Here is a 24,229-nt window from a genome sequence, read left to right as displayed (position 1 = left end):
TATCAAGTTAGTGAGACACGACCTCCCCTTCACAAAACCATGCTGCCTCTCACTAATACGTCCATTTGCTTCCAAATGGGAGTAGATCCTGTCTCGAAGAATTCTCTCCAGTAATTTCCCTACCACTGAAGTAAGGCTCACCGGCCTGTAGTTCCCTGGATTATCCTTGCTACCCTTCTTAAACAGAGGAACAACATTGGCTATTCTCCAGTCCTCCGGGACATCACCTGAAGACAGTGAGGATCCAAAGATTTCTGTCAAGGCCTCAGCAATTTCCTCTCCAGCCTCCTTCAGTATTCTGGGGTAGATCCCATCAGGCCCTGGGGACTTATCTACCTTAATATTTTTTAAGACGCCCAACACCTTGTCTTTTTGGATCTCAATGTGTCATTCCTAGTCAAGTCACCTCTCTCACCACTTTTTCCGGTACATTAATGACTATCAGTGATGCTTCCTGCTCTGACTTTGAACTGGGAAGTTTTATCAACTTTGCATCCAGTTGAACCTCCAGTGGCAGCATGTAGGTGGGAGTCGTACGTTGGGTGGCTCCTGCTTGAGGCTCTGGATTTTAGAGGTTAACGCCCAGTTTCCAGGAGCAGTTTTTGAATAAGCTGGTGCAGGAAGGCATAAGGAAGGTGGGTAATACCGAAGACCCGGAAAAAAGCCGCTGGGAAGAAGGAGGCGAGCGAAAGTTTGCCATCGAGTGAGTGGGTCAGCCTGGCAGCAGGAAAGATGGCGGAGGCTTGGTCACTGGATGGGTCCGAGCCCTTCACAGTGGAGACCCTGACCGAGGTGATGGCTGGTGATTCTGAGAGGCAGTTTGCCTAGCACATGGAGGTGCTGCGAAAGGATGGCTTCAATGAAGGAGTAGGTGGAGGAGCGGTGTTGAAGGCATCAGCCGAGATGCGGGAGCAAGAAGAGAAGTTGAAGGTGGTGGAGCAAGCTCTGTCGCAGCATAGTGACCAGTTCACCTCGATGGATAGGAGCTGTGGAGGGTGGTGGAGGCCACAAAGGACTCAGGACCAAGGTGGAGGACCTGGAGAACAAGTCGGTGTGGCAGAATTTACGAATTGTGGGTTTGTCTGAGGAGGTGGAGGGACCGAGGCCGACTGAGTACTTCGCGAAGATGTTTGTGGACTTATGGGGGGGGGGGGGCTAAGAACCCTCCCGGTGTGAACTGGACAGGGCTCATCAGTCGCTCAGGCCCAAGCCGACGGCAAGTGAACCAAAGGCGGTTCCATGTTAAGAAGGTCCTGAGTTGGGCGAAGCAAAGGCGTGAGATGAAGTGGGAAGGAGTTGGTATTCGAATACACCAGGACTTAACTGTGGAGCTGGCGAGAAGGTGGGCGGCCTTCTGTCGGATGAAGGCGGCACTCTAAAGCAATGGTGTGAGGTTCAGCATGCTCTATCCAGCGACGCGGAGGGTGACCTCAGACTTCTACTTTGAAGCGACGGAGGTGTTTGTGAAGGTCGAAGGACAGAGGTTGAAATGAGAGATGGGACTGGGATTTGGCTTTGGACTTAGGGGAGAGGGGTTAAATGTTGTGTACAACCTTTATTTCTTGTTTCAGGAGGTGTATTTGTTTTGTATTTGTGAGGGGAACAGTCGGGGTTTTTGGTTGGTTGATGGGCAATGGTAGTTTATCTTTGCTATGGGCTACAGTTGGGTACAAATATATTGGGCTTTGGGGTTACGGCGGTTTTCTGAGGCACAGTCTTTGTGTGCTGGTTATGTTTGTTTGTCTTTGTTATCAGGGACCAGGTCATGGGTAGAGGGGCCCCCACACTAGCAAGCAAATGTTGGCTAGTGTGGTGGGGTAAGGGGCCGTGGTCATTGGAACCTGGTTGAACAGGTTTCGATGGGCTTGGGAAGTGTGAATGGTGGGGGGATGGGATTGATACTGGGAGAGGTGTTTTCAGGCCAGGCTCAACCAGTTGTCCACAGGGGAAGTAGTGCACCAGTTGACAAGGGTGTGGGGGGAAAGTCTAAGAGCACGGGGAGAAGGCAGGGCGGCCAGATCCAGAGGGAGGCGGCGGCGAGCGAGATAGTCCAGGTACTGGATAAGATCGGGGAAGCTGGTGGTGGCCTTAGAGCAGATCAATAAAGTATTTGAAAAGTTCTATAAGAAGTTGTATAGGTCAGAGCCACCAGGGAGGAGCGAGAGATGAGGGAGTTCCTGGACGGGTTGGAGTACTCGAGGTTGGGTGAAGAGAATAGAGCAGGCTTGAAGGGGCCACTGGGGGAGCAGGAGGTGAAGGATGTGATTGGGAGGATGCAGGCAGGGAAGGAGGCAGGACCTGACGCCCTTCCCAGTTGAATTGTACAAGAAATTTAAGGATGCGTTGGTGCTGCTGATGGTGGGAATGTTCGAGGATGTGATAGGCAGAGGTGTCTTGCCACAGACGATGGGGCAGACTTCAATTTCCCTGCTGCTAAGGAAGGAAAAAGACCCGGTGTTGCAAAATTTAAGGTGTGTCATTATTGCATTTACACATAAAATGTAAATTTATACATAAAATTATAAATGTGATGGGGTAGGTTAAAGATAACAGTATATAAATTGGCAATTCTTATGATGGCTAAAATTTTTGGATTAAATATTACACAAATTCAGTTACAGGTATTTTGCTCTCTCTGTAGACATACCTCCAAACATGAAACAGGTTGTCCAGTTGACAACATTGTCATCCATTAGAAGATGGTACAAACTGCTCTGATCTTTGGAAAACACTGTAAGTGTAGATTCAACTAGATTGTTTGTTTCATCCTACAGAAGAGAACAAAATGGTTAATTCATTTAATGAACTAAAAGGGAAAATTGTTCTTAATCAATCTTTAACTTTTTTTAAAAACATGACAACTTGTAAATTTTAATTTCAATATATAGCCCCTCGATCAGCTTTCTTGGTAAGTATGGCTGTTTAAGGGACAATGTAAGTTTGTATTTTTCAGATGGCGACATCTTGTTTCCTGCCATCCAAAGAGTTGATGGGGAATACATCCCCACCAATTCAGACCAGCCCACAGCCAATTTACGGCTACAATGAGCATGGATTGGCTGCAGGAGGAACTTCCACCCCTCATCTGGGAAGAAATCCCATCTCAAGAGTTGGCCAGCCAATCTGATTGGCAGACAGCTCTCGGGTTCGTGCAAGATCCGTGGATAGGAATTCACTTCACAGTTGTCTAATACTTCTCAACAATACCAACAAAGAGAGAATCTTCAAGACAATAAGCATCTATATTAATCTCAAGATTATCAATCTTTGAGGTATCTGCATTGTATGAACACTGCACATTCATATTTTTCTTAATTAAAATTGTTTTTTTAAAGTGTGTCCCCTTTAATGCTGATCTGCACTGTACAGCGAAGTGATTCATTTTGCCACATTTAGAGCAAACTTTTCCATGTTCCGGACATTTTTTATGTTGGTGGGCATGTCCCCAACCTCCACTCATCATGACGTTGCTTTGCACATGCGCAGAACAGTCTTCTGTTATGCGCTGTTTTTTGTAGTGTGCATGCGCAGAACGGCCACTGTCCGAAACGCGCCTACTTTTTAAACTGCGCCACGGATCCAACACAGTCGCCCCCGATGTGCAGTTTCGCGCCACTTTCTCTGATCAGCATATCAGAATACTGATTTGTTGAAAACTCCCTCTACACATTTCAATCGCGTCTACCAAAGTTACCTTTTTTGCCTTAATAAACATGCTCTTAGCTTTTCATTTTTGATTCCAAAAACTATTTGATCTCTTAGCATTGAGTCTGGAAGGATTGAAAAGTTGCAGGTTTGTGACTTTAATCTCAGATCAGTAATAAAACAGGCTATGGATTCTCCATCTTTCTGAACACTTTTTAAAGACAAATGTCTCATAGGTTTCATTAATCAGATAGATAAAGCTGAAAGTGCTGCTTGAAAATTTTCCAGCTCACATCTATTTTACCAGAAGTCCAGTACTGTTTCAGAGTCTGCAGTTTCCCCACGAGGTCTCGACTTGTCTGAGTGAGTTGATGAAACAGGTCTGGAAGCAGTCTTGCCGTCGAAGTCTGAGCACGTGTTGTTTTTCTTTTTTTTTTTAGATTCTATCTATTTCTAGCTAAATTATTTCAGTAATTACCTGGTACCATGTGATATTCCTTGTATAGTTCTCCAAGATGGCTAAAAGTCGTAGTGTTGACAAAGAACATCAAGCTACGTATTTGAAACAAAGCTAGTTTATTTTACACTACTTAAAATGGTTCACACACTTCACGAAGTAAAAGCTAATAAAACAACAGTATAAAATCTATGTTACAGAAATCTATAATATATTTAGTACAGCTAACAATCTATCTCAACCTCTCACTATCCTTCTTCATAACCTCCCAGAATACCTAGAGACGCAGCCTTTTATAAGACTACTCTGTGGTGCCGTCTAATGTTGAGATACATGAACATCATCTCGTTAACCCTTTACACTCCTTACATTAAACATATCATTAGTTTGAGCTGAGGGGAGGCGAATGAGGGGTTCTACAATTCTTGGGGTTTGGTTATCATGCACTTTCGGGAGCTGGTTGCCGTTGAATGCTGGGGGGGGGTTGTTTGTTTTTCGCTGCTGATTTACGAGTCTATATTTTAGGTTTTATATTGTTGGGGTTATTTTGTTGTTGTTTTCTTTCTTTGTATGGCAAAAATGATGAAAGTATGGTGAATTAAAACATTTTTTTTAAAAATAGAGGAGTAAATCAGGACAACAGCCAGTGTTTAACTGAGTTAAACAGTTTATCTTCTCCGTCACAGGGAAATAACTATCAGACAGTGCAGCTCCACACAAGAATCATTAGAAGACTCTGTTAAAGGATTTTAAGAAATCAAATACTTGTCATTTTGAATATAAAATAGTTTTAAGTATTTATGTATGCTAAATTTCATTCTGTTTCTCAGTTTATTTTGCTTCTGAGTAAATATATTTCCTGTAATAAACATAATTTGTAGTTTTATTCTGAATTCTGGTAGCATGGTAGATTCTTGACTGTCAGGGTAATCAAAAGTGTAACAAACATCCCATATAAATTGATGCGACCATCAATTCACAAGAAACCAGGAGTAGAAGTAAACTGTGGTTTTAATCAACTAGAACAGGGCCTGCCTGCGACTGATCTGTTAGTGGGAGCCACCTACAGGGCGACTGCTCTTATACCTCCCCTCAAGGGGAGGAGCTAGGGGCGGAGCCCACACAGGCCCCAACATGGTACATCATAGGTAATACCTTACAATGGTCCATAGGTGGAGCCCACATGGGCAACAGCGTAATACAGATATGGTGAATTGTTACAGCAATACATTCACCCCCTTTTTTAAAAATGAAGTCCGGCGGGGGGGGGGGGGTGAAGGGTTCAAAAGTTCAGCCTGTCCGGCGCACAGATTGTGCGCTGTGATCGGCGAAGCTCTGGTATCGCAGCTGGCCCGGGCATCGAACTCAGCCATGCTGGCATCGGCAGTGAAGTCCCCGGTGCGGACACAGACATGGACTCCGGGAGCGTGTCTTCTGGGGCTTCATTCCTGTGGGTCGGTGAAGGGGGAATGGCGGGCGGGAGGGGGTGCGGGTGCCATGTAGGGGTGGGGGCGGTCAGCGTAGGTTAGGCGGGGTAAGGTGGTGTGGCGGTGGTACTGTAACATGTGGGTGCCAGGTCTCGGAGGGAGACCGTATCCTGTTGGCCGTCGGGGTATTCGATGTATGCGTACTGGTGGTTGGAGTGTAGGAGCTGGACGCTCTCGACCAGGGGGTCGGACTTATGGCTCCTGACGTGTTTGCGGAGCAGGACAGGCCTCGGTGTCTTCAGCCAGGACGGAAGTGAGGCCCCCGAGGTGGATTTCCTGGGGAAAACAAATAGGCGGTCATGAGGGATGTCGTTTGTGGCCGTGCAAAGTAGGGACCTAATAGAGTGGAGTGCGTCGGGGAGGACCTCCTGCCAGTGGAGAACTGGGAGATTCCTAGACCGCAGGGTCAGTAGGACGGTCTTCCAGACCGTCGCGTTCTCCCTCTCCACTGCCCGTTTCCCCTGGGGTTTTAACTGGTAGTCCTGCTCGAGGCGGTGCCCTTACTGAGCAGGTACTGACTCAGTTCGTCGCTCATGAACGACGAGCCCCGGTTACTGTGAACGCACTTGGGGAAACCAAACAGGGTGAAGACACTATGTGGGGCTTTAATGACGGTGGCCGCGGTCATGTCGGGGCAAGGGATTGCAAAGGGAAAGCCGCAGAATTCGTCGATGATGTTGAGGAAATATGTGTTGCGGGTGTTGGAGGGGAGGGGCCCTTTGAAATTGATACTGGGGCGCTCAAAGGTCCGGGATGCCTTTACCAGGTGGGCCTTATTCGGTCGATAGAAGTGCAGCTTACACTCCGCAGATTTGGCAGTCCCTGGTCATGGCCCTGACCTCCTCGGTGGAGTAGGGAAGGTTGCGGGCCTTGATGTAGTGGAGGTGCCGGGTGACCCCCGGGTGGCAGAGGTCATCGTGAATAACACGTAGTCGGTCATCTTGCGCGCTGACGCATGTGCCGCGGGACAGGGCATCTGGGGGTTCGTTGAGCTTTCCAGGATGATATACTACATCGTAATTATAGGTGGAGAGTTCGATCCTCCACCTCAAGATCTTATCGTTCTTGATCTTGCCTCGCAGCGTTTTATCGAACATGAAGGCTACCGATCGTTGGTCGGTGACGAGGGTAAACCTCCTACCAGCGAGGTAGTGCCTCCAGTGCCGCACGGCTTCCACGATGGCTTGGGCTTCCTTTTCGACTGAGGAGTGTCGAATTTCAGAGGTGTAAGGGTTCGGGAAAAAAACGCTACTGGCCTGCCTGCCTGATTGAGGGTAGCTGCGATGGCGACCTCTGATGCGTCGCTCTCCACCTGGAAGGGGACGGACTCGTCCACCACGCGCATCGCGGTTTGGGCAATATCCGCCTTGATGCAGCGGAAGGCCTGGCGGGCCTCAGCCGCCAGTGGAAAGATAGTGGCCTAGATTAGTGGGCGGGCTTTGTCCGCAAAGTTGGGGACCCACTGGGCGTAATATGAAAAGAACCCGAGGCACCTTTTCAGGGCCTTGGGGCAGTGGGGAAGGGGGAGTTCCAGGAGGGGGCGCATACGGTCGGGGTCGGGTCCTAGAACCCCGTTTTCCACGATGTAGCCGTGGATGACTAGTCTGGTTGTGCGGAAAACGCATTTCTCCTTGTTGTAAGCGAGGTTAAGGATTTGGGCGGTTTGGAGAGATCTCTGGAGATTGGCATCGTGGTCCTGCTGATCATGGCCGCAGATGGTGACGTTGTCCAAGTATGGAAATGTAGCCTGCAGCCCGTATTGGTCCACCATTCGGTCCATCGTTCTTTGGAACACCGAGACCCCGTTCGTGACGCCAAAGGGGACCCGGAAGAAGTGGAAGAGGCGGCCGTCTGCCTCAAAAGCCGTGTCGTGGCGGTCCCCCGGGCGGATTGGGAGCTGGTGGTACGCAGACTTCAGATCCACCGTGGAGAACTCCCGGTTGTGCGCGATCTGATTAATCATGTCTGCGATCCGGGGAAGGGGGTACACATCGAGGTGAGAGTACTGGTTTATGGTTTGGCTGTAATCTACAACCATTGGTTCTTTTCCCCGGTCCTGACGACCACCACCTGGGCTCTCCAGGGGCTATTGCTGCCTCGATGATTCCCTCCCGCAAGAGTCGCTGGACCTCGGACCTGATAAAAGTCCCATCCTGGATGCTGTACCGCCTACTTCTGGTGGCGGCTGGTTTGCAGTCGGCGGTGAGATTTGCGAAGAGCGGGAGAGGGTCGACCTTTAGGGTCGCGAGGCTACATAGGGTGAGTGGGGGTAGCTGCCCGCCGAACTTCAGGGTTAGGCTCTTGAGGTTGCATTGGAAATCCAGTCCCAATAGGAGAGGAGCGCAGAATTTGGGGAGTACATATAATTTAAAGTTGCCGTACTCGGCGCCCTGTATTGCGAGGGTTGCGATAGTGCACCCCGGACCTGCACCGAGTGCGACCCGGAGGCAAGGGAGATGGTTTGATGCGCCGGGAGGATTGGGAGCGAGCAGCGTCTTACCATGTCTGGATGAATGAAGCTCTCCGTGCTCCCGGAGTCGAAGTGGCAGGGCGTTTTGTGTCCGTTTAACGTGTAACGGGGACAGGGGACATCCATGTCTTGTACCCCTATATAGTCGGAAGTGGTCAGATCGTTGCCTATTTGTAATCACACTTGCCACCGGGGCCCTGTACAGGAGCTGAACCCATCTAATGAACCCCTCTCCAAATCCAAATCTCCTCAGTACTTCCCACAGGTAGTCCCTCTCCACTCTATCAAATGCTTTCTCTGCATCCATCGCCACCACTATCTCCGCCTCCCCCTCCGGTGGGGGCATCATCATCACCCCCAACAGCCTCCGTATGTTAGCATTCAATTGACTCCCTTTAACAAACCCCATTTGATCATCATGCACCATCCCAGGGACACAGTCCTCTATCCTGGTCGCCATCACCTTGGCCAAAAGCTTGGCATCTACGTTCAAGAGGGAAATAGGCCTGTATGACCTGCACTGCAGCGGGTCTTTGTCTCCTTTCAGGATCAGCGATATCGTCGCCTCCGACATCGTCGGGGATAGTGTCCCCCTTTCCCTAGCCTCATTGAAGGTTCTCGTCAGAAGTGGGGCCAGCAGGTCCACGTATTTCCTATAGAACTCCACCGGGAACCCATCCGGTCCCGGGGCCTTCCCTGCCTGCATGTTCCCAATTCCTTTTACCACCTCCTCCACCTCAATCTGCGCTTGGTCGCACGTGTCAGTCGGCGTTGCAGATGGCGGCCAAGATGGCGACCACCCGTCGGTCGCAAGTGTCGGGCGGTGAGGAAGATGGTGTCCAAGATGGCGGCCCCCATGAATCGCACGTGGCGGGCCCCGTGGGCGAGGATGGCCAAGATGGCGGCCCCCGTAAGTCGCACGCGCTGTGCGGGCTGCCCCACGGATAACACGAGGCTGATGATGAGTCTGGGGGGGGCGGAGCCGGCAGACACACTGCCACACTGTGGGCTCTGCGGGCCTGTGAGTCTGAGGGTCGGGCCTGCGATTTAGAGTTTTTGGACCTGGCCAGGCAAACTTTAGCGAAATGTCCTTTTCTCCCGCAGTCGCTGTAGTTCACGTCCCGGGCCGGGCAGCGCTGCCGGGGGTGTTGAGGCTGGCCGCAGAAATAACAGGGCAGCCCCCCATGGTGGGCGGGCAGCCGGGCGGCACAGGCCTGGGGTATTCTTTGGTCGGGGGTCCACGAGGGGGTCGTGTAATTGGACGGGAACGCGTTAAAGCTTTGGAACGCTACTTCCAGAGAGGAGGCTAATTTTATCGTCTCTTCCAAGTCTAGGGCACCTTTTTCGAGTAGACGCTGTCTCATGTAGTTGGACCGGACTCCAGCCACGTAGGTGGCCCGGGTGGCGAGGTCCAAATGTTGAGTGGCCGAAACGACCTTGTAATTGCAGCTTCATGCAAGGACTTTGAGGTCGCGTCGGTACTCTTCCAGCGATTCCCCGGGACGCTGGTGGCGAGTGGTGAGGAGATGCCATGCGTATACCTCGTTCACGGGCCTTACGTAGAGGCGCTCTAGCATCGCGAGGGTGTCTGCGTAGGTGGAGGCTTCCTCGAATTGAACAGAGATTCGATGGCTCACCCGTGCGTGGAGGAGACAGCTTCTGTTCATCGGTGACGGAAGGCGAGGAGGAGGCGGCGAGGTAGGCCTTAAAACAGCGGAGCCAGTGCGAAAAAATCTCTTTCGCCTGCGGATCGAGTTCCAGTCGGTCAGGTTTGAGGGCCGATTCCATAGTGGCGTTGTAGTTGATTACATTTTTTAATTTTTAAAAAATATATATTTTATTAAAGTTTTTCGATCAAACAAAAATTTCCCATTTTACAACTTTGTAATAATATATACATTGGTCGTTTTTTAAATAAATAATATGCTGACTATCGGCAACTGCCAACAACAAAATAAGAAACAACATAAATAATAACTAAAATAGTAACTTTGTGAAATCAAATATAAATAACTAATATATAAACACACACATAAAACCCCTGAAGACTCAAATGAGCACCCCCCCCCCCGGGCTGCTGCCTTTCCTATTTTCCCTTATCGCTCTGCGAGATAGTCGAGGAACGGTTGCCACCGCCCGGTGAACCCCTGAGCCGAACCTCTTAAAGCATATTTTATCCGCTCCAGTTTTATAAACCCTGCCATGTCGTTTATCCAGGCCTCCACACCCGGGGGCTTAGCTTCTTTCCACATAAGTAGAATCCTTCGCCGGCTACTAGGGACGCAAAGGCCAACACGTCGGCCTCTCTCGCCTCCTGCACTCCCGGCTCATCTGCAACCCCAAATATAGCCAACCCCCAGCTTGGTTTGACCCGGACCCCCACCACCTTCGAGATCACTTTTGCCACACCCACCCAGAACCCATGCAATACCGGACATGACCAAAACATGTGGGTGTGGTTCGCCGGGCTTCCCGCGCATCTCCCGTACCTATCTTCCACTCCAAAAAACCTGCTCAGCCTAGCTCCCATCATATGCGCCCTGTGTAGAACCTTGAATTGTATCAGGCTGAGTTTGGCACATGAGGACGAAGAGTTTACCCTACTTAGGGCATCTGCCCACAGCCCCTCCTCAATCTCTTCCCCCAGCTCCTCCTCCCATTTTCCCTTCAGCTCCTCAACCATCGTCTCCCCCTCATCTCTCATTTCCCTATATATATCTGACACCCTACCATCACCCACCCATGCCCCCGATATCACTCTGTCCTGGATCTCTTGCGCCGGGAGCTGTGGAAATTCCCTCACCTGTTGCCTCACAAATGCCCTCACTTGCATATAGCGAAATGCATTCCCAGGTGGCAACCCATATTTTTCTGTCAGTGCTCCCAGACTCGCGAACGTCCCGTCTAAGAACAAGTCCTGCAATTTTGCAATGCCTGCTCGCTGCCAAGATTTAAATCCCCCATCTATCCTTCCCGGGACGAACCTATGGTTGTTCCTTATCGGGGACCACACTGAGGCACCCGTCACTCCCTTATGTCGTCTCCACTGCCCCCAAATTTTCAGAGTTGCCATCACCACTGGGTTTGTGGTGTATTTTTTCGGGGAGAACGGCAACGGCGCCGTCGCCAGTGCTTTTAGGCTAGTTCCCCTACAGGACGCCATCTCCAGTCTTTTCCACGCCGCTCCTTTCCCTTCCCTCATCCACTTACATATCATTGACACGTTGGCGGCCCAATAATAATCACTTAGACTCGGCAGTGTCAGTCCCCCTCTGTCCCTACTGCGCTGCAGGAACCCCCTCTTTACTCTTGGGGTCTTTCCAGCCCACACAAAGCTCATAATACTCTTGTCCACCTTCTTAAAAAAGGCCTTTGTAATCAGTACAGGGAGGCACTGGAACATAAAAAGAAACCTCGGAAGGACCACCATTTTAACTGCCTGCACCCTGCCCGCCAATGACAGGGGCGCCATGTCCCACCTCCTAAAGTCCTCTTCCATCTGCTCTACCAGTCGTGCCAAGTTAAGCTTATGCAAGGTTCCCCAATTCCTGGCCACCTGGATCCCTAAATACCGGATATCTCTTCTTACCCTCCTCAACGGTAAATCGTCTATTCCCCTGCCCTGTTCCCCGGGGTGCATCACAAACAGTTCACTCTTCCCCATATTCAATTTATATCCTGAAAATTCTCCAAACTCCCTGAGTGTCTGCATTATCTCAGGCATCCCCTCCACTGGGTCCGCGACATACAACAACAAATCATCCGTGTATAATGACACCCAATGCTCTTCTCCTCCTCTAAGTACCCCCCTCCACTTCCTAGAGTCCCTCAGCACTATGGCCAATGGCTCAATTGCCAACGCAAACAGTAACGGGGACAGGGGACATCCATGTCTTGTACCCCTATATAGTCGGAAGTGGTCAGATCGTTGCCTATTTGTAATCACACTTGCCACCGGGGCCCTGTACAGGAGCTGAACCCATCTAATGAACCCCGCTCCAAATCCAAATCTCCTCAGTACTTCCCACAGGTAGTCCCTCTCCACTCTATCAAATGCTTTCTCTGCATCCATCGCCACCACTATCTCCGCCTCCCCCTCCGGTGGGGGCATCATCATCATCCCCAACAGCCTCCGTATGTTAGCATTCAATTGACTCCCTTTAACAAACCCCATTTGATCATCATGCACCATCCCAGGGACACAGTCCTCTATCCTGGTCGCCATCACCTTGGCCAAAAGCTTGGCATCTACGTTCAAGAGGGAAATAGGCCTGTATGACCTATACTGCAGCGGGTCTTTGTCTCCTTTCAGGATCAGCGATATCGTCGCCTCCGACATCGTCGGGGATAGTGTCCCCCTTTCCCTAGCCTCATTGAAGGTTCTCGTCAGAAGTGGGGCCAGCAGGTCCACGTATTTCCTATAGAACTCCACCGGGAACCCATCCGGTCCCGGGGCCTTCCCTGCCTGCATGTTCCCAATTCCTTTTACCACCTCCTCCACCTCAATCTGCGCTCCCAGTCCAGTCATCTCCTGTTCCTCAACCTTCGGGAACTCCAGCTGGTCTAGGAAACGCATCATTCCCTCTTTCCCTTCCGGGGGTTGAGCCTTATATAGCCTCTCGTAAAATACCTTAAACACCCCGTTCACCCTCTCCACTCCCCGTTCCATCTTTCCCTCCTCGTCTCTAACCCCTCCGATCTCTCTCGCCGCCCCCCTCTTCCTAAGTTGTTGGGCCAGCAGCCGGCTCGCCTTCTCTCCATATTCATACTACAATCCATGTGCCTTCCTCCATTGTGCCTCCGCCTTACCAGTGGTCAACAAGTCAAAATCCGTGTGCAATCTCAGTCTTTCCCTGTATAGCCCTTCATCTGGAGCCTCCGCATATTGCCTATCTACCCTCAAAATCTCCCCCAACAATCTCTCCCTTTCTTTACCCTCTTGTTTCCCCTTATGGAGATCAGCTCCCCTCTAACCACCGCCTTCAGCGCCTCCCAGACCACTCCCACCTGGACCTCTCCGTCATCATTGATCTCTAGGTACCTTTCAATACATCCCCTCACCCTTACACATACCCCCTCGTCCGCCAACAGTCCCATATCTAATCTCCAGAGTGGGCGCTGCTCCTTTTCCTCTCCTACTTCCAGATCTACCCAATGTGGGGCATGATCTGATATGGCTATAGCAGAATACTCCGTTCCTGCCACCTTCGGGATCAGCGCCCTTCCCAGGCCAAAGGAGTCTATCCGGGAGTACACTTTGTGGACATGGGAGAAGAAGGAAAACTCTTTACTCCTTGGTCTAGTAAATCTCCAGGGATCCACTCCTCCCATCTGCTCCATAAAGCCCTTAAGCACCTTGGCCGCTGCCGGCCTCCTCCCGGTCCTTGATCTGGACCGGTCCAGCCCTGGGTCCAGCACCGTGTTAAAGTCCCCCCCCCATTACCAACTTTCCCATCTCCAGGTCCGGGATGCGCCCCAACATACGCTTTATTAAGTTCGCATCATCCCAGTTCGGGGCATATACATTCACCAGCACTACCGCCTCACCTTGCAGTCTGCCACTCACCATCACGCATCTACCCCCACTGTCCGCCACTGTGGTCCTCGCCTCAAACAATACCCGTTTCCCCACCAGTATTGCCACCCCTCTATTTTTCGCATCCAAGCCAGAGTGGAATACCTGTCTCACCCATCCTTTTCTTAATCTGACCTGATCCGCCAGTTTCAGGTGCGTCTCCTGAAGCATGACCACGTCTGCTTTTAGCTTCTTTAGGTGCGCAAATACCCTTGCCCTCTTAATCAGCCCATTCAACCCTCTCACGTGATCAACCGGGTTGGGGGGGCTCTTTACGCCCCCCCCCCCCCCCCCCCCGTCGACTAGCCATCCTCTTTTTTAGACCAGCTCCTTACCCGGTTCCCACGCACCTGCTTATCCCCCGGACGGTGCCCTCCCGTCCCGACCATCCCATCCCGTAACAGCTCCCCCTTCCCCTTAGCAGCAGCAATAGTTGATTAAATTGATGCGACCATCAATTCACACGAAACCAGGAGTAGAAGTAAACTGTGGCTTCAATCAACTAGAACAGTGCCTGCCTGCGACTGATCTATTAGTGGGAGCCGCCTACAGAGCGACTGCTCTTATACCTCCCCTCAAGGGGAGGAGCCAGGGGCGGAGCCCACACAGGCCCCAACATGGTACATCATAGGTAAAACCTTACAATGGTCCATAGGAGGAGCCCACATGGGCATTAGCGTAATACAGGTATGTACATGGTGAATTGTCACAGCAATACATTCACCACATAAATTAACTTAAATAATTCATGATAAGGGTATACTATTGGCATGGGGGCTTACAACTTCCATTCATCGTCTTTTTAAGATTACAAGTTTTGGTTCCTAGTGAATGCAAATTCACCAATGAAAAACCAGTGGATAGAAATAGAGTCAAATCTTAACACTAGATCTGCTCCTTTTACTTTTAATTCTATATTATATTACTTATTACTTTATCGTGTTTATTTTACTGGCAATAAAGTACATAATTTCTTAAAGTACATTTGGATACCTTCATACACGGCCGACATATTACAGTGCTGAAGTTAGGCCAAGAGTCAACAACAACTTCCAGTTCAGATATCTTGCCTCTGTTAATGTTTAGAATAGTTCCATAAATCTAGAACAATAAAACAGAGCATCCTTTATGGCAACAAAATCTAGAAAAATTGTGCTAGGCTGCTTGATGAAGTAACTCAATGAAGACAGTTCCTAATGTAGAGGAATCAAACTTAGCTTCTCATCTAGAAAAAGGGTGTAGAGAGCATGACCCTGATCAATTATAAGTGACAGAAAAACATGTAACAGTCACCAACTAAATTAACATAATCTGGAGGAAAATAATTATCTAAATGTATCTATTAAAACTAGTTTCACAATTTCCATGCTCTATTAACATAACAAGTGACCGTGGCTGGGTAAGCCAAGACTTTGATGATGCAATTGATTGACGAGGCTACTAAGAAGTCAAAATGCAACAAAATCCTTTACTGCTTTACTGTTCTGCTGAAGATGAATCATGAATGAACCTCTCCATATTTATTTATACTTTGTTTTTTACCTGGAGACTAAATCTATCCCACCAGTCAAGACTGGTCTGCTCTGTCGGTTCAGCTTCTTATGCCACATACTGTATATACTGAAATTATTCTCTGAAGATGATGCGGGTGGAGTAAGTTGGCATGATAGGTCGAAGGGCAAAGGGTGGTGGGTGGGGGATATGGGTATGCATGAATTGGCATGAATTTGGCATTGGGATTATAAAGTGCCATGGGTGTACAGGGGGCATAGGATAAGAAGAGTCATGGTAGCATGGGTTGGTACGGATGGGCAATGGGGAGTGCGTGGCTTGGGGAGTGGAGGGATGTTTTGGGCAGGATTCTCCGTCCTGGGACACCCGGAATGCGTTGCCTGATGGGATGGAGAATCAGGCATCGGGGAAAAATTGTGATCAGTGCCCAACACGATGTTCCGACCTTCTAAAGGCAGCAGGAATGAGGTGGGGATGTAAATAAATGCAAATGGGTCTTAATGACCCATTTGCATCTATTGAGCGGACCCGATTCCCTATGCTCTGGCCTCCTGTGAGTCTCCAGTCCCTACAGCCGCGAATAACCTCGGCGCGGATCACTTGTGGTCACTACCAACATGGCCCTAGCATAGTTGACCTCGTGGTGGTCCAAGGGGCCAAGCCCACCGGACCCAGCCCCCAACAATGCACTGCCTGCCCATGTCTCCTCTACTAGAGGCCCACGTAGCCACCCCCCACCCCCCAATGCCCTCCCCGGACCACTGTAATTGGGGGACCCCCCCTAGAGACCACTATAATAGGGGGACTCCCCCAAGGGCCCCTGTAATATGGGGACCCACCACAGGGACTCCCTGCTGAAATGTACCCCGCACAGGGGCAGTGAGAAGAATTACAGCCATAACACTTGCCTTGCAGCACCACATGTCCATTTCTGGAAGGGGAGCAGCTGTGACCTGCATTCACAGATCCATTAGCTGCAAACATTCATAGCTTTCTAGTAGTGGTCTATGATTGATAGCTTGTATAAACCATCTGCAGCTTTGATTCATTCATCTCCCTTCAAGGTTCAGTGGCGAAACCCCAATGTTTATAAACTTGACCACATCAAAGAGAGGTAAGTGCATTCAAGCACTGTGCATTACAATCACATAAGCATACTTGTGATTTCATTGCACTTACTTCCTTTTTTTAAACAGGCGTCCCTGTCGGGATTACAGGTGTGCCTGCGGGGTCTTCCCTGGGGGCGGGTCCGTTATTACTTATGGGCAGCGGAGGCATCAAGGCAATCCGGAGATGGGGGGCTGCAGTGGGCGGGGGAAGGGATGGCCGGCTGCAGGACCTTACTATTGGGACGCCTTCTTGAGCGGGTGGCTATCGGGCCACCCGCTTAAGATGGCGTCCCGAAAGCGGGATTCCCTGGGAATCCCTCGTATTCCACTCCATGCATACATTTGCATGCCGTGGAACACTGATTTGCTTACCAGTTTGCCTTCCTCGGGGGTCGTAAATTGGCAGCAATTCAGCTCCGGCAGGAGAATATAGTCTCCCAAGCGGAGAGTCCAGTCCTTTATATTCTTTTCTTTTTAAAAACACTGATAACAGTACCAGTGCACCAAGGCAGGCCTCCACCCAACTCTCCCCCACCCCCAACATCCTCTGCAGTAGTTTTGGGAATGAAATCTGATCTTCGAGGACACATTCTCCAAGGTCAGGTGTGCAAAGTCAGGAAATGCCCTGCTACTGTGCTCCGTACCCGAGTTCAGCCATTTCTTTTTTTTCCCCCCATAATTTTATGAACCCAATCTTTTTTCCAATTAAGGGGCAATTTAGCGTGGCAAATTCACCCACTCTGCACATCTTTTTGGGTTGTGGGGGCGAGACCCATGCAGCCACGGGGAGAATGTTCAAATTCCACATGGACAGTGTCCCGGCGCCATGATCGAACCGGGTCCGCGGCACAGTGAGGCAGCAGTGCTAACCATTGCACCACCGTGCTGCCCCTTGTTCGGCAATTCCTCCCATTTGTGTTCATATTTTTGTAATATTCTTGTTTGTCCTCGATCAAGGGATTTGTGTGAAGTTATATCCTCGTATTGGCGCCAAATGTAAATGGGATTTGTAAAGGAAGGTTGGAGCCAAAGGATAAAGCTGCTGGCTGATTTACGCTGCTCTGTAATTAATCTTGGGAAAATGACCGCTCGCCCTTAATTTCCTGTGATTTTCATTAAGTTGCTACATTTGCAAATTAATTGCACATTATTCTGTAGGTTTGGCACATTATTCTTACCACACAAAGTTAAGTCTAGTAATTCACACCAATACCATATTAATGTGATAATTGCTAATGATTATCGATCAACATCTTGCCCAGAAAGTCAACAATTATGCATGGCTGATTTATATTACGTCATGTGAGGGGGGGAATTTTGTGCCCCACGCAGCGCGTCTTTCGGCAGTGGGAGGCAGCCCAATGTTGGCCAGTGGCAGGACCTTCTGGTTCCGTCGCTGTCAATGAGTTTCTCACTAAATCCACTCCTCACTACCAGGAAAGCCAAGGTGAGGGTGCGCCATGTGCAAAACTGGAACATCCTGCTGGTGAGAACAGCTGGAAAATCCTTCCCGGGATCAATTCTCAATTAATAATTTAAAATGACTCACATTGTGAACATCAATGTGAAATCTAAACAAGTCACAAGACCATCAGATAATTATAGATAAAGACCATTCAGTCCATCTAATTTATTTATCTATAAGAACCCTCATAGAACACTTCACTCATAGAATTTACAGTGCAGAAGGAGGCCATTCGGCCCATCGAGTCTGCACTGGCTCTTGGAAAGAGCACCCTACCCAAGGTCTACACCTCCACCCTATCCCCATAACCTAGTAACCCCACCCAACACTAAGGGCAATTTTGGACACTAAGGGCAATTTATCATGGCCAATCCACCTAACCTGCACATCTTTGGACTGTGGGAGGAAACCAGAGCACCCGGAGGAAACCCACGCACGTACGGGGAGGATGTGCAGACTCCGCACAGACAGTGACCCAAGCCGGAATCGAACCTGGGACCCTGGAGCTGTGAAGCAATTGTGCTATCCACAATGCTACCGTGCTGCCCTCGTTTCTTGGCTGATTCCAGGTTTTTTCCTCCATTGCTCTATCTAGAAAGAGAATGTGCAAAATCTTTAGGCCCATAATTGAACTCATCTGGATTCATGCCGTCTTGCCAATGCCTTGTATAATGTTTATTGCATTTAAATCACTTATTGTTGCCATGTATTAAATAGTGTTTGGTGGACCAGTGTTAAATGACATTGGGAACAATGCCAATACATTCAATTATGTCAGGGCTCATAGTGGTGGTACCTGGTAGCCCTCAAAAGGTCATAGCTATCCTTGAAGCTGTTGGTTGTCATTGCTGGGGGAAGAGTCTATAGAGTGTGTGTACATTTGGAAGCACGTGGACTTGAGTACCAAGAGTACAGTGCTGCATGGACAGTTCTCAGGTGAAATATACCTGGATAAGTGTGTTGCTGGCATCTCTGCCATGCATTTCTCATTCAAACTCTGCACTGGCATGTTCCTCCAGCTATCTCCCTCCTTCAAGGAAGCTGTGTCCTCGAGGAAGCTGTGCATTCTTGGCCATCTTCCACCATCAGCTCGGCCCCTTCCTGAAGCACATTGTTGTGCAGGGCGCAGTAAACCATCATAATGCAAGACACCCCAGACTAGTCAAGGCACCAGAAATGGTCTCCTTACTTGAGAAAGGACGTACTGGCACTGGAGGGTGTACAGAGGAGATTCACTAGGTTAATCCCAGAGCTGAAGGGGTTGGATTACGAGGAGAGGTTGAGTAGACTGGGACTGTACGTGTTGGAATTTAGAAGGATGAGGGGAGATCTTATAGAAACATATAAAATTATGAAGGGAATAGATAGGATAGATGCGGGCAGGTTGTTTCCACTGGCGGGTTAAAGCAGAACTAGGGGGCATAGCCTCAAACTAAGGGGAAGTAGATTTAGGACTGAGTTTAGGAGGAACTTCTTCACCCAAAGGGTTGTGAATCTATGGAATTCCTTGCCCAGTGAAGCAGTAGAGGCTCATTCATTAAATGTTTTTAAGATAAAGATAGATAGTTTTTTGAAGAATAAAGGGATTAAGGGTTATGGTGTTCGGGCCGGAAAGTGGAGCTGAGTCCACAAAAGATCAGCCATGATCTCATTGAATGGTGGAGCAGGCTCGAGGGGCCAGATGGCCTACTCCTGCTCCTAGTTCTTATGTTCTAAGTGCAGTTTGAGAAAATCAATAGCCTGCTCCATGGTCTCTCTGGTCAAATGGCAATGATTTTTTTTCATCTACCTCCATGGTGGGGGTTTGGACAGGTGCCATTAGCCATGGTGTTATGGCCCCAGCCCCCCATGACTTGGAGTCGCAATACAATTTAATTAACCAATTATTCCTAGAAAAATACCCAAAGCCTTTGGCCCTTGACTGCCCAACACCAGATTTGTAAATTTAAACCTAATTACTTTTTATTTATAACAGGAACTATAATGAAATATAACTGGGACTTTTCCTGGTGTAAAACACCACCGTTTTCACGCCGGGGTGGGGACTTAGTCTCCAGAACGGAGAATCCAGCCCAGGATTTTTAATACTTGTAGGTGTCAAATTTCACCAGCCACTCTTTGTAACTACTGTAATTTTTGACCATTGCCTTCAATTCTGTCTACTTTAATATTTTACATTCACTTTTTTGTGCAAATTACAATGTATTAAATACTGTATATTTAAACTTTACTGATAACAGATAGAAATACAAATAATCTCTTGCCAAGCTTACCAGAATACGATACATCCTTACCTTTATTGAAGCTGGCAGATAATTCTGCAAAGCTTTTTCTAAAGTCAGCAGCTTCTCTTCATTCAGTAATAAAAACATGGCCCTAGGAGGCAGAATCAAAATGACTTTCAACCAAATTGGCAAGGCCTTTGTTGAGATGTGCTGCACTGCACTAACTATATTGCCTGGTGCAGATGTCAGTCCTGTTTGAACAAAGGAATACTAGTTAACTTTGATAAGACTTAAAGGGCATAAATTTCACAAAGTATTTGACAATTCTTTCTGTTAAAGAGGAAGAGGAGGCAGCAGTGGTTAGCACTGCTACTTCACAATGCCAAGGACCTGGGTTCAATTCCGGCCTTGGGTGACTAGATATCTAGAGTTTGCACGTTCTCCCTGCGTCTGTCGCACCTCCGAGTGCTCTGGTTTCCTCCCACAATCCAAAGATGTGCAGGTTAGGTGGATTGGCCATGATAAAATTTCCCCTTATTGTCCAAAGATGTGCAGATTAGGTGGAGTTACAGGGATAGGATGGGTGGGGGAGTAGGCCGAGACAGGGTGCTCTTTCAGAGGGTCGGTGCAGACTTGATGTACCAAATGACCTCCTTCTGCACTGTAGGGGTTCTTTGATTCTAAGATCTGGCTGAGATTTAAGAGATTACGTGGACCCTGTTTTGGACAGTAAAGGAGTCCAACCTGAGAGCTATGAACTATGACCTATTAACCAGAAGAGATTACTTAAATTATTGTACAATGCTAAAGATCGCAAATACATTTAACATAAATGGCCCAAATAACTACGAACAAGATTGAGTTTGGAGAAACTGTGAGATAGATTTTGGGTTTGATAAGAAACTGGTTACATTCTTACAGACAAAATGTATCATGAATTTTTTCTGTACATAGCCTGTTTGTTGGTATACATGGTCCCTTTATGATTGCCTCACGTTCATGTATGAATGCAACTTAAAGGGACTCACTTGTGCACAGCCTGCTGGCCCCTTACATGACAAATTCTTGATTGCTGCACAGCCATGCATCCACGCAGAGTCAGTGCAATATTGGTGGGAAATGGTCACAAATGGAGTCCCCAAAGATTAGCATTAGGCCTTTTCCTCTACGAAATGTACTGCCGTCACCACTCTCTTTGGCTGTTTATTCCATGATATCTTTATCAATTAATCTCTCCTTGACCTTTTCTTTTTCTCCATTTGTCCCTCTTCCCTTTTTTAACATGATAAAACCCATCACATTTTTGACATCTCTTCAGTTCCAAACAAGAATCATATTAGACTCAAAACATTAACACTGTTTCTTTCTTCACAGATGCTGCCATACCTGCTGAGTTTTTCCATCAGTTTCTGTTTTGATTCAAATTTATCTGGCCCAGCTCTATTCTTACCCCATTGAAGATACCTTTCCCCAGTTAATTATTTTTACTCTGGATTGTTCCTGGTCCTTTTCCATTGCCAACCTAAACCTTATGATACAAACATAAGTAAAAATTTGCAGGTCTATGGGTAAGGGCTGGGGAGTAGGACTAACTAAGTTGTTAGGCATTGCTGCAAAGGACATGACGATCTGAATTTAAAAAAATTCATTTACTGGATGTGGGCGTCACTGGTTAGGCCAGCATTTATTGCCCATTCCTAGTTACCCTTCGGAAGGTGGTGGCGAGTTGCCTTCTTGAACCCTGCAGTCCCTGAGGTGTAGGGACACCCACAGTGCTGTTAGGGAGGGTGTTCCAGGATTTTGACCCAGCGACAGTGAAGGAACGACTATGTATTTCCAAGTCAGGGTGGTGAGTGACTTTGGAGGGGAACCGCCAGGTGGTGGGGTTCCCAGGTATCTGCTGCTCTTGTCCTTCTAGATGGTGGCGGTCATGTGTTTGGAAGGTGCTGCCTAAGGAACTTTGGCGAATTCCTCCAGTGCATCTTGTAGATGGTGTACACAGCTGCCACTGTACGTCGGTGGTGGAGGGATTGAATGTTTGTGGAAGGGATAGCAATTAAATCGGCTGCTTTGTTCTGGATGGTGTTGAGATTCTTGAATGTTGTTGGAGCCTCACTCATCCAGGCAAGTGGAGAGTATTCCATTACACTCCTGACTTGTGCCTTATCGATGGTGGACAGGCTTTGGGACGAGTCAGGAGGTGAGTTACTTGCTGCAGTTTTCCTAGCCTTTGACCTGCTCTGGTGGCCACAGTATTAATATAGCTAGTTCAGTTTAACTTCTGATCAATGGTAGCCCCCAGGATGTCGATTGTGGGGATTCAGTGATGATAATGCCATTCAATGTCAAGGCGCAGTGGTTAGATCCTGTCTTGTCAGAGATGGTCAATGTCTGGCACTTGTGTGGTGCGAATGTAACTTGTCAGCCCAAGCCTGGATATTGTCCAGGTCTTGCTTCATTCTCTGAGGAGTCGCGAATGGTGCTGAACATTATTTGCGGATGACTGCACAACCCCACTTCTGACCATATGATGGAAGGGAAGTCATTAACTCAGCAGCTGAAGATGGTTGAGCCTAGGACACGACCCTTGGGCCTACGACACTATCCTGAGGAACTCCTGCGGTGATGTCCTGGAGCGGAGATGATTGACCTCCAACCACCACAACCATCTTCCTTTGTGCCAGGTATGACTCCAACCAGCGGAGAGTTTTCCCCTCGATTCCCATCGACTCCAGTTTAGCTCGGGCTCCTTGATGCTATATTTGGTCAAATGCTGCCTTGATGTCAAGGGCAGTCACTCTCATCTCTTGCATTCAGCTATTTTGTCCATATTTGAACAAAGGCTGTAATGAGGTCAGGTGCTGAGTGACCCTGGCGGCACCCAAACTGGGCGTCCGTGAGCAGGTTACTGCTGAGTGAGCACTTCTTTAAAAAATATTTTTATTGAGTTTTCCTATTTTGTATCCAACAATTTACAAAACACTAAACCAAACCATATATTCACAACAGAGGAGCATCTCAGCAACAACTGTGTCCGTGACACCGCCCCCCGCTTTTAACAAGCGTACTTTTGACATTCTCCAACATGACCAAGGCATGTATTTAGACACTTATACAGTTTGGTTTGGGTCTTAGCTTGCCCATGAGCCGATCTTCTGTCCCCCATATTCCACTTGTGTGTTCACAACCCCCCTTTCTTTCTCCTCTCTGTTCCGTGGTTGTCTCGTCTCTCTCCCTCCCCCCCCTCCCCCATAACTTTATTGGTTTCCTGGCTACGAACAGATCTTGAAACAACTTGGTGGACGTAGAAGCCTTCTTCCAATTCACGGATGGCAAATTTTATTCTCTCTGGCCTGAGAAATTACGCCAGTGAAGTGAATTGTTCATTTGGAAAACCGGTGCAGACACAATGGGTTAAATGGCCTTCCACCATACTGTAACAATTCTCGGATCCTATGTGAAAAGGTAAATCAGGACTGCAGTGATTCTGCATATTAAATTTAATTTAATAACCTGCAGATTTAGGATTAATTTGTACAGACTATTTTTTAGAAAATATTTTATTAAGGCATTTATAATTTTAACATTTTTTTAAAAAATAAATATTTTATTGAAAATTTTTGGTCAACCAACACAGTACATTGTGCATCCTTTACACAATATTATAACAACACAAATAACAATGACCTATTTTATAAACAAAAAATGAATAAATAATAAATAACAAAAATGAAAACTAACCCTAATTGGCAACTGCCTTATCACAAGTAACACTCTCCAAAAATATAATTATATATTGGACTGTTAAATTATCTGTCGCAACGACCTATACATATTATACAGTATATATTAACAACCCTGAGAGTCCTTCTGGTTCCTCCTCTTCCCCCCCCCGCCGATCCTGGGCTGCTGCTGCTGCCTTCTTTTTTCCATTCCATCTATCTTTCTGCGAGGTATTCGACGAACGGTTGCCACCGCCTGGTGAACCCTTGAGCCGACCCCCTTAGGACGAACTTAATCCGCTCTAGCTTTATAAACCCTGCCATGTCATTTATCCAGGTCTCCACCCCCGGGGGCTTGGCTTCTTTCCACATTAACAATATCCTGCGCCGGGCTACTAGGGACGCAAAGGCCAAAACATCGGCCTCTCTCGCCTCCTGCACTCCCGGCTCTTGTGCAACCCCAAATATAGCCAACCCCCAGCTTGGTTCGACCCGGACCCCCACTACTTTTGAAAGCACCTTTGTCACCCCCATCCAAAACCCCTGTAGTGCCGGGCATGAC

The 24,229-nt window shown here is 48.3% G+C and overlaps 1 protein-coding gene across 4 annotated transcripts in view; it reads right to left on the bottom strand.

Annotated features, from left to right (window-relative positions):
• LOC140423183 (glycine N-acyltransferase-like protein 3) overlaps nt 1–24,229 on the bottom strand; it is a 47,921-nt gene that overhangs the window by 10,493 nt on the left and 13,199 nt on the right. The window contains exons 2-4 of one of the 4 annotated variants that reach the window (XM_072507758.1): nt 20,015–20,096; nt 14,628–14,735; nt 2,648–2,768 (exon numbers count right to left, since the gene is read on the bottom strand). In XM_072507758.1, coding sequence (XP_072363859.1) covers nt 2,648–2,768; nt 14,628–14,735; nt 20,015–20,092 — 307 coding nt within the window. In that variant the 5' untranslated portion in view covers nt 20,093–20,096. Of the gene's footprint in view, nt 1–2,647; nt 2,769–14,627; nt 14,736–20,014; nt 20,197–24,229 lie in introns of all 4 variants that reach the window. The other 3 variants (XM_072507757.1, XM_072507760.1, XM_072507759.1) reach the window with 3 other exon arrangements.

This window comes from Scyliorhinus torazame, chromosome 1 (assembly GCF_047496885.1).
Source record: "Scyliorhinus torazame isolate Kashiwa2021f chromosome 1, sScyTor2.1, whole genome shotgun sequence".
NCBI classification, from domain to species: Eukaryota; Metazoa; Chordata; class Chondrichthyes; order Carcharhiniformes; family Scyliorhinidae; genus Scyliorhinus; species Scyliorhinus torazame.
Note: the sequence above shows the minus strand (reverse complement) of the source record. Positions and strands in the feature narration are given on the sequence as shown.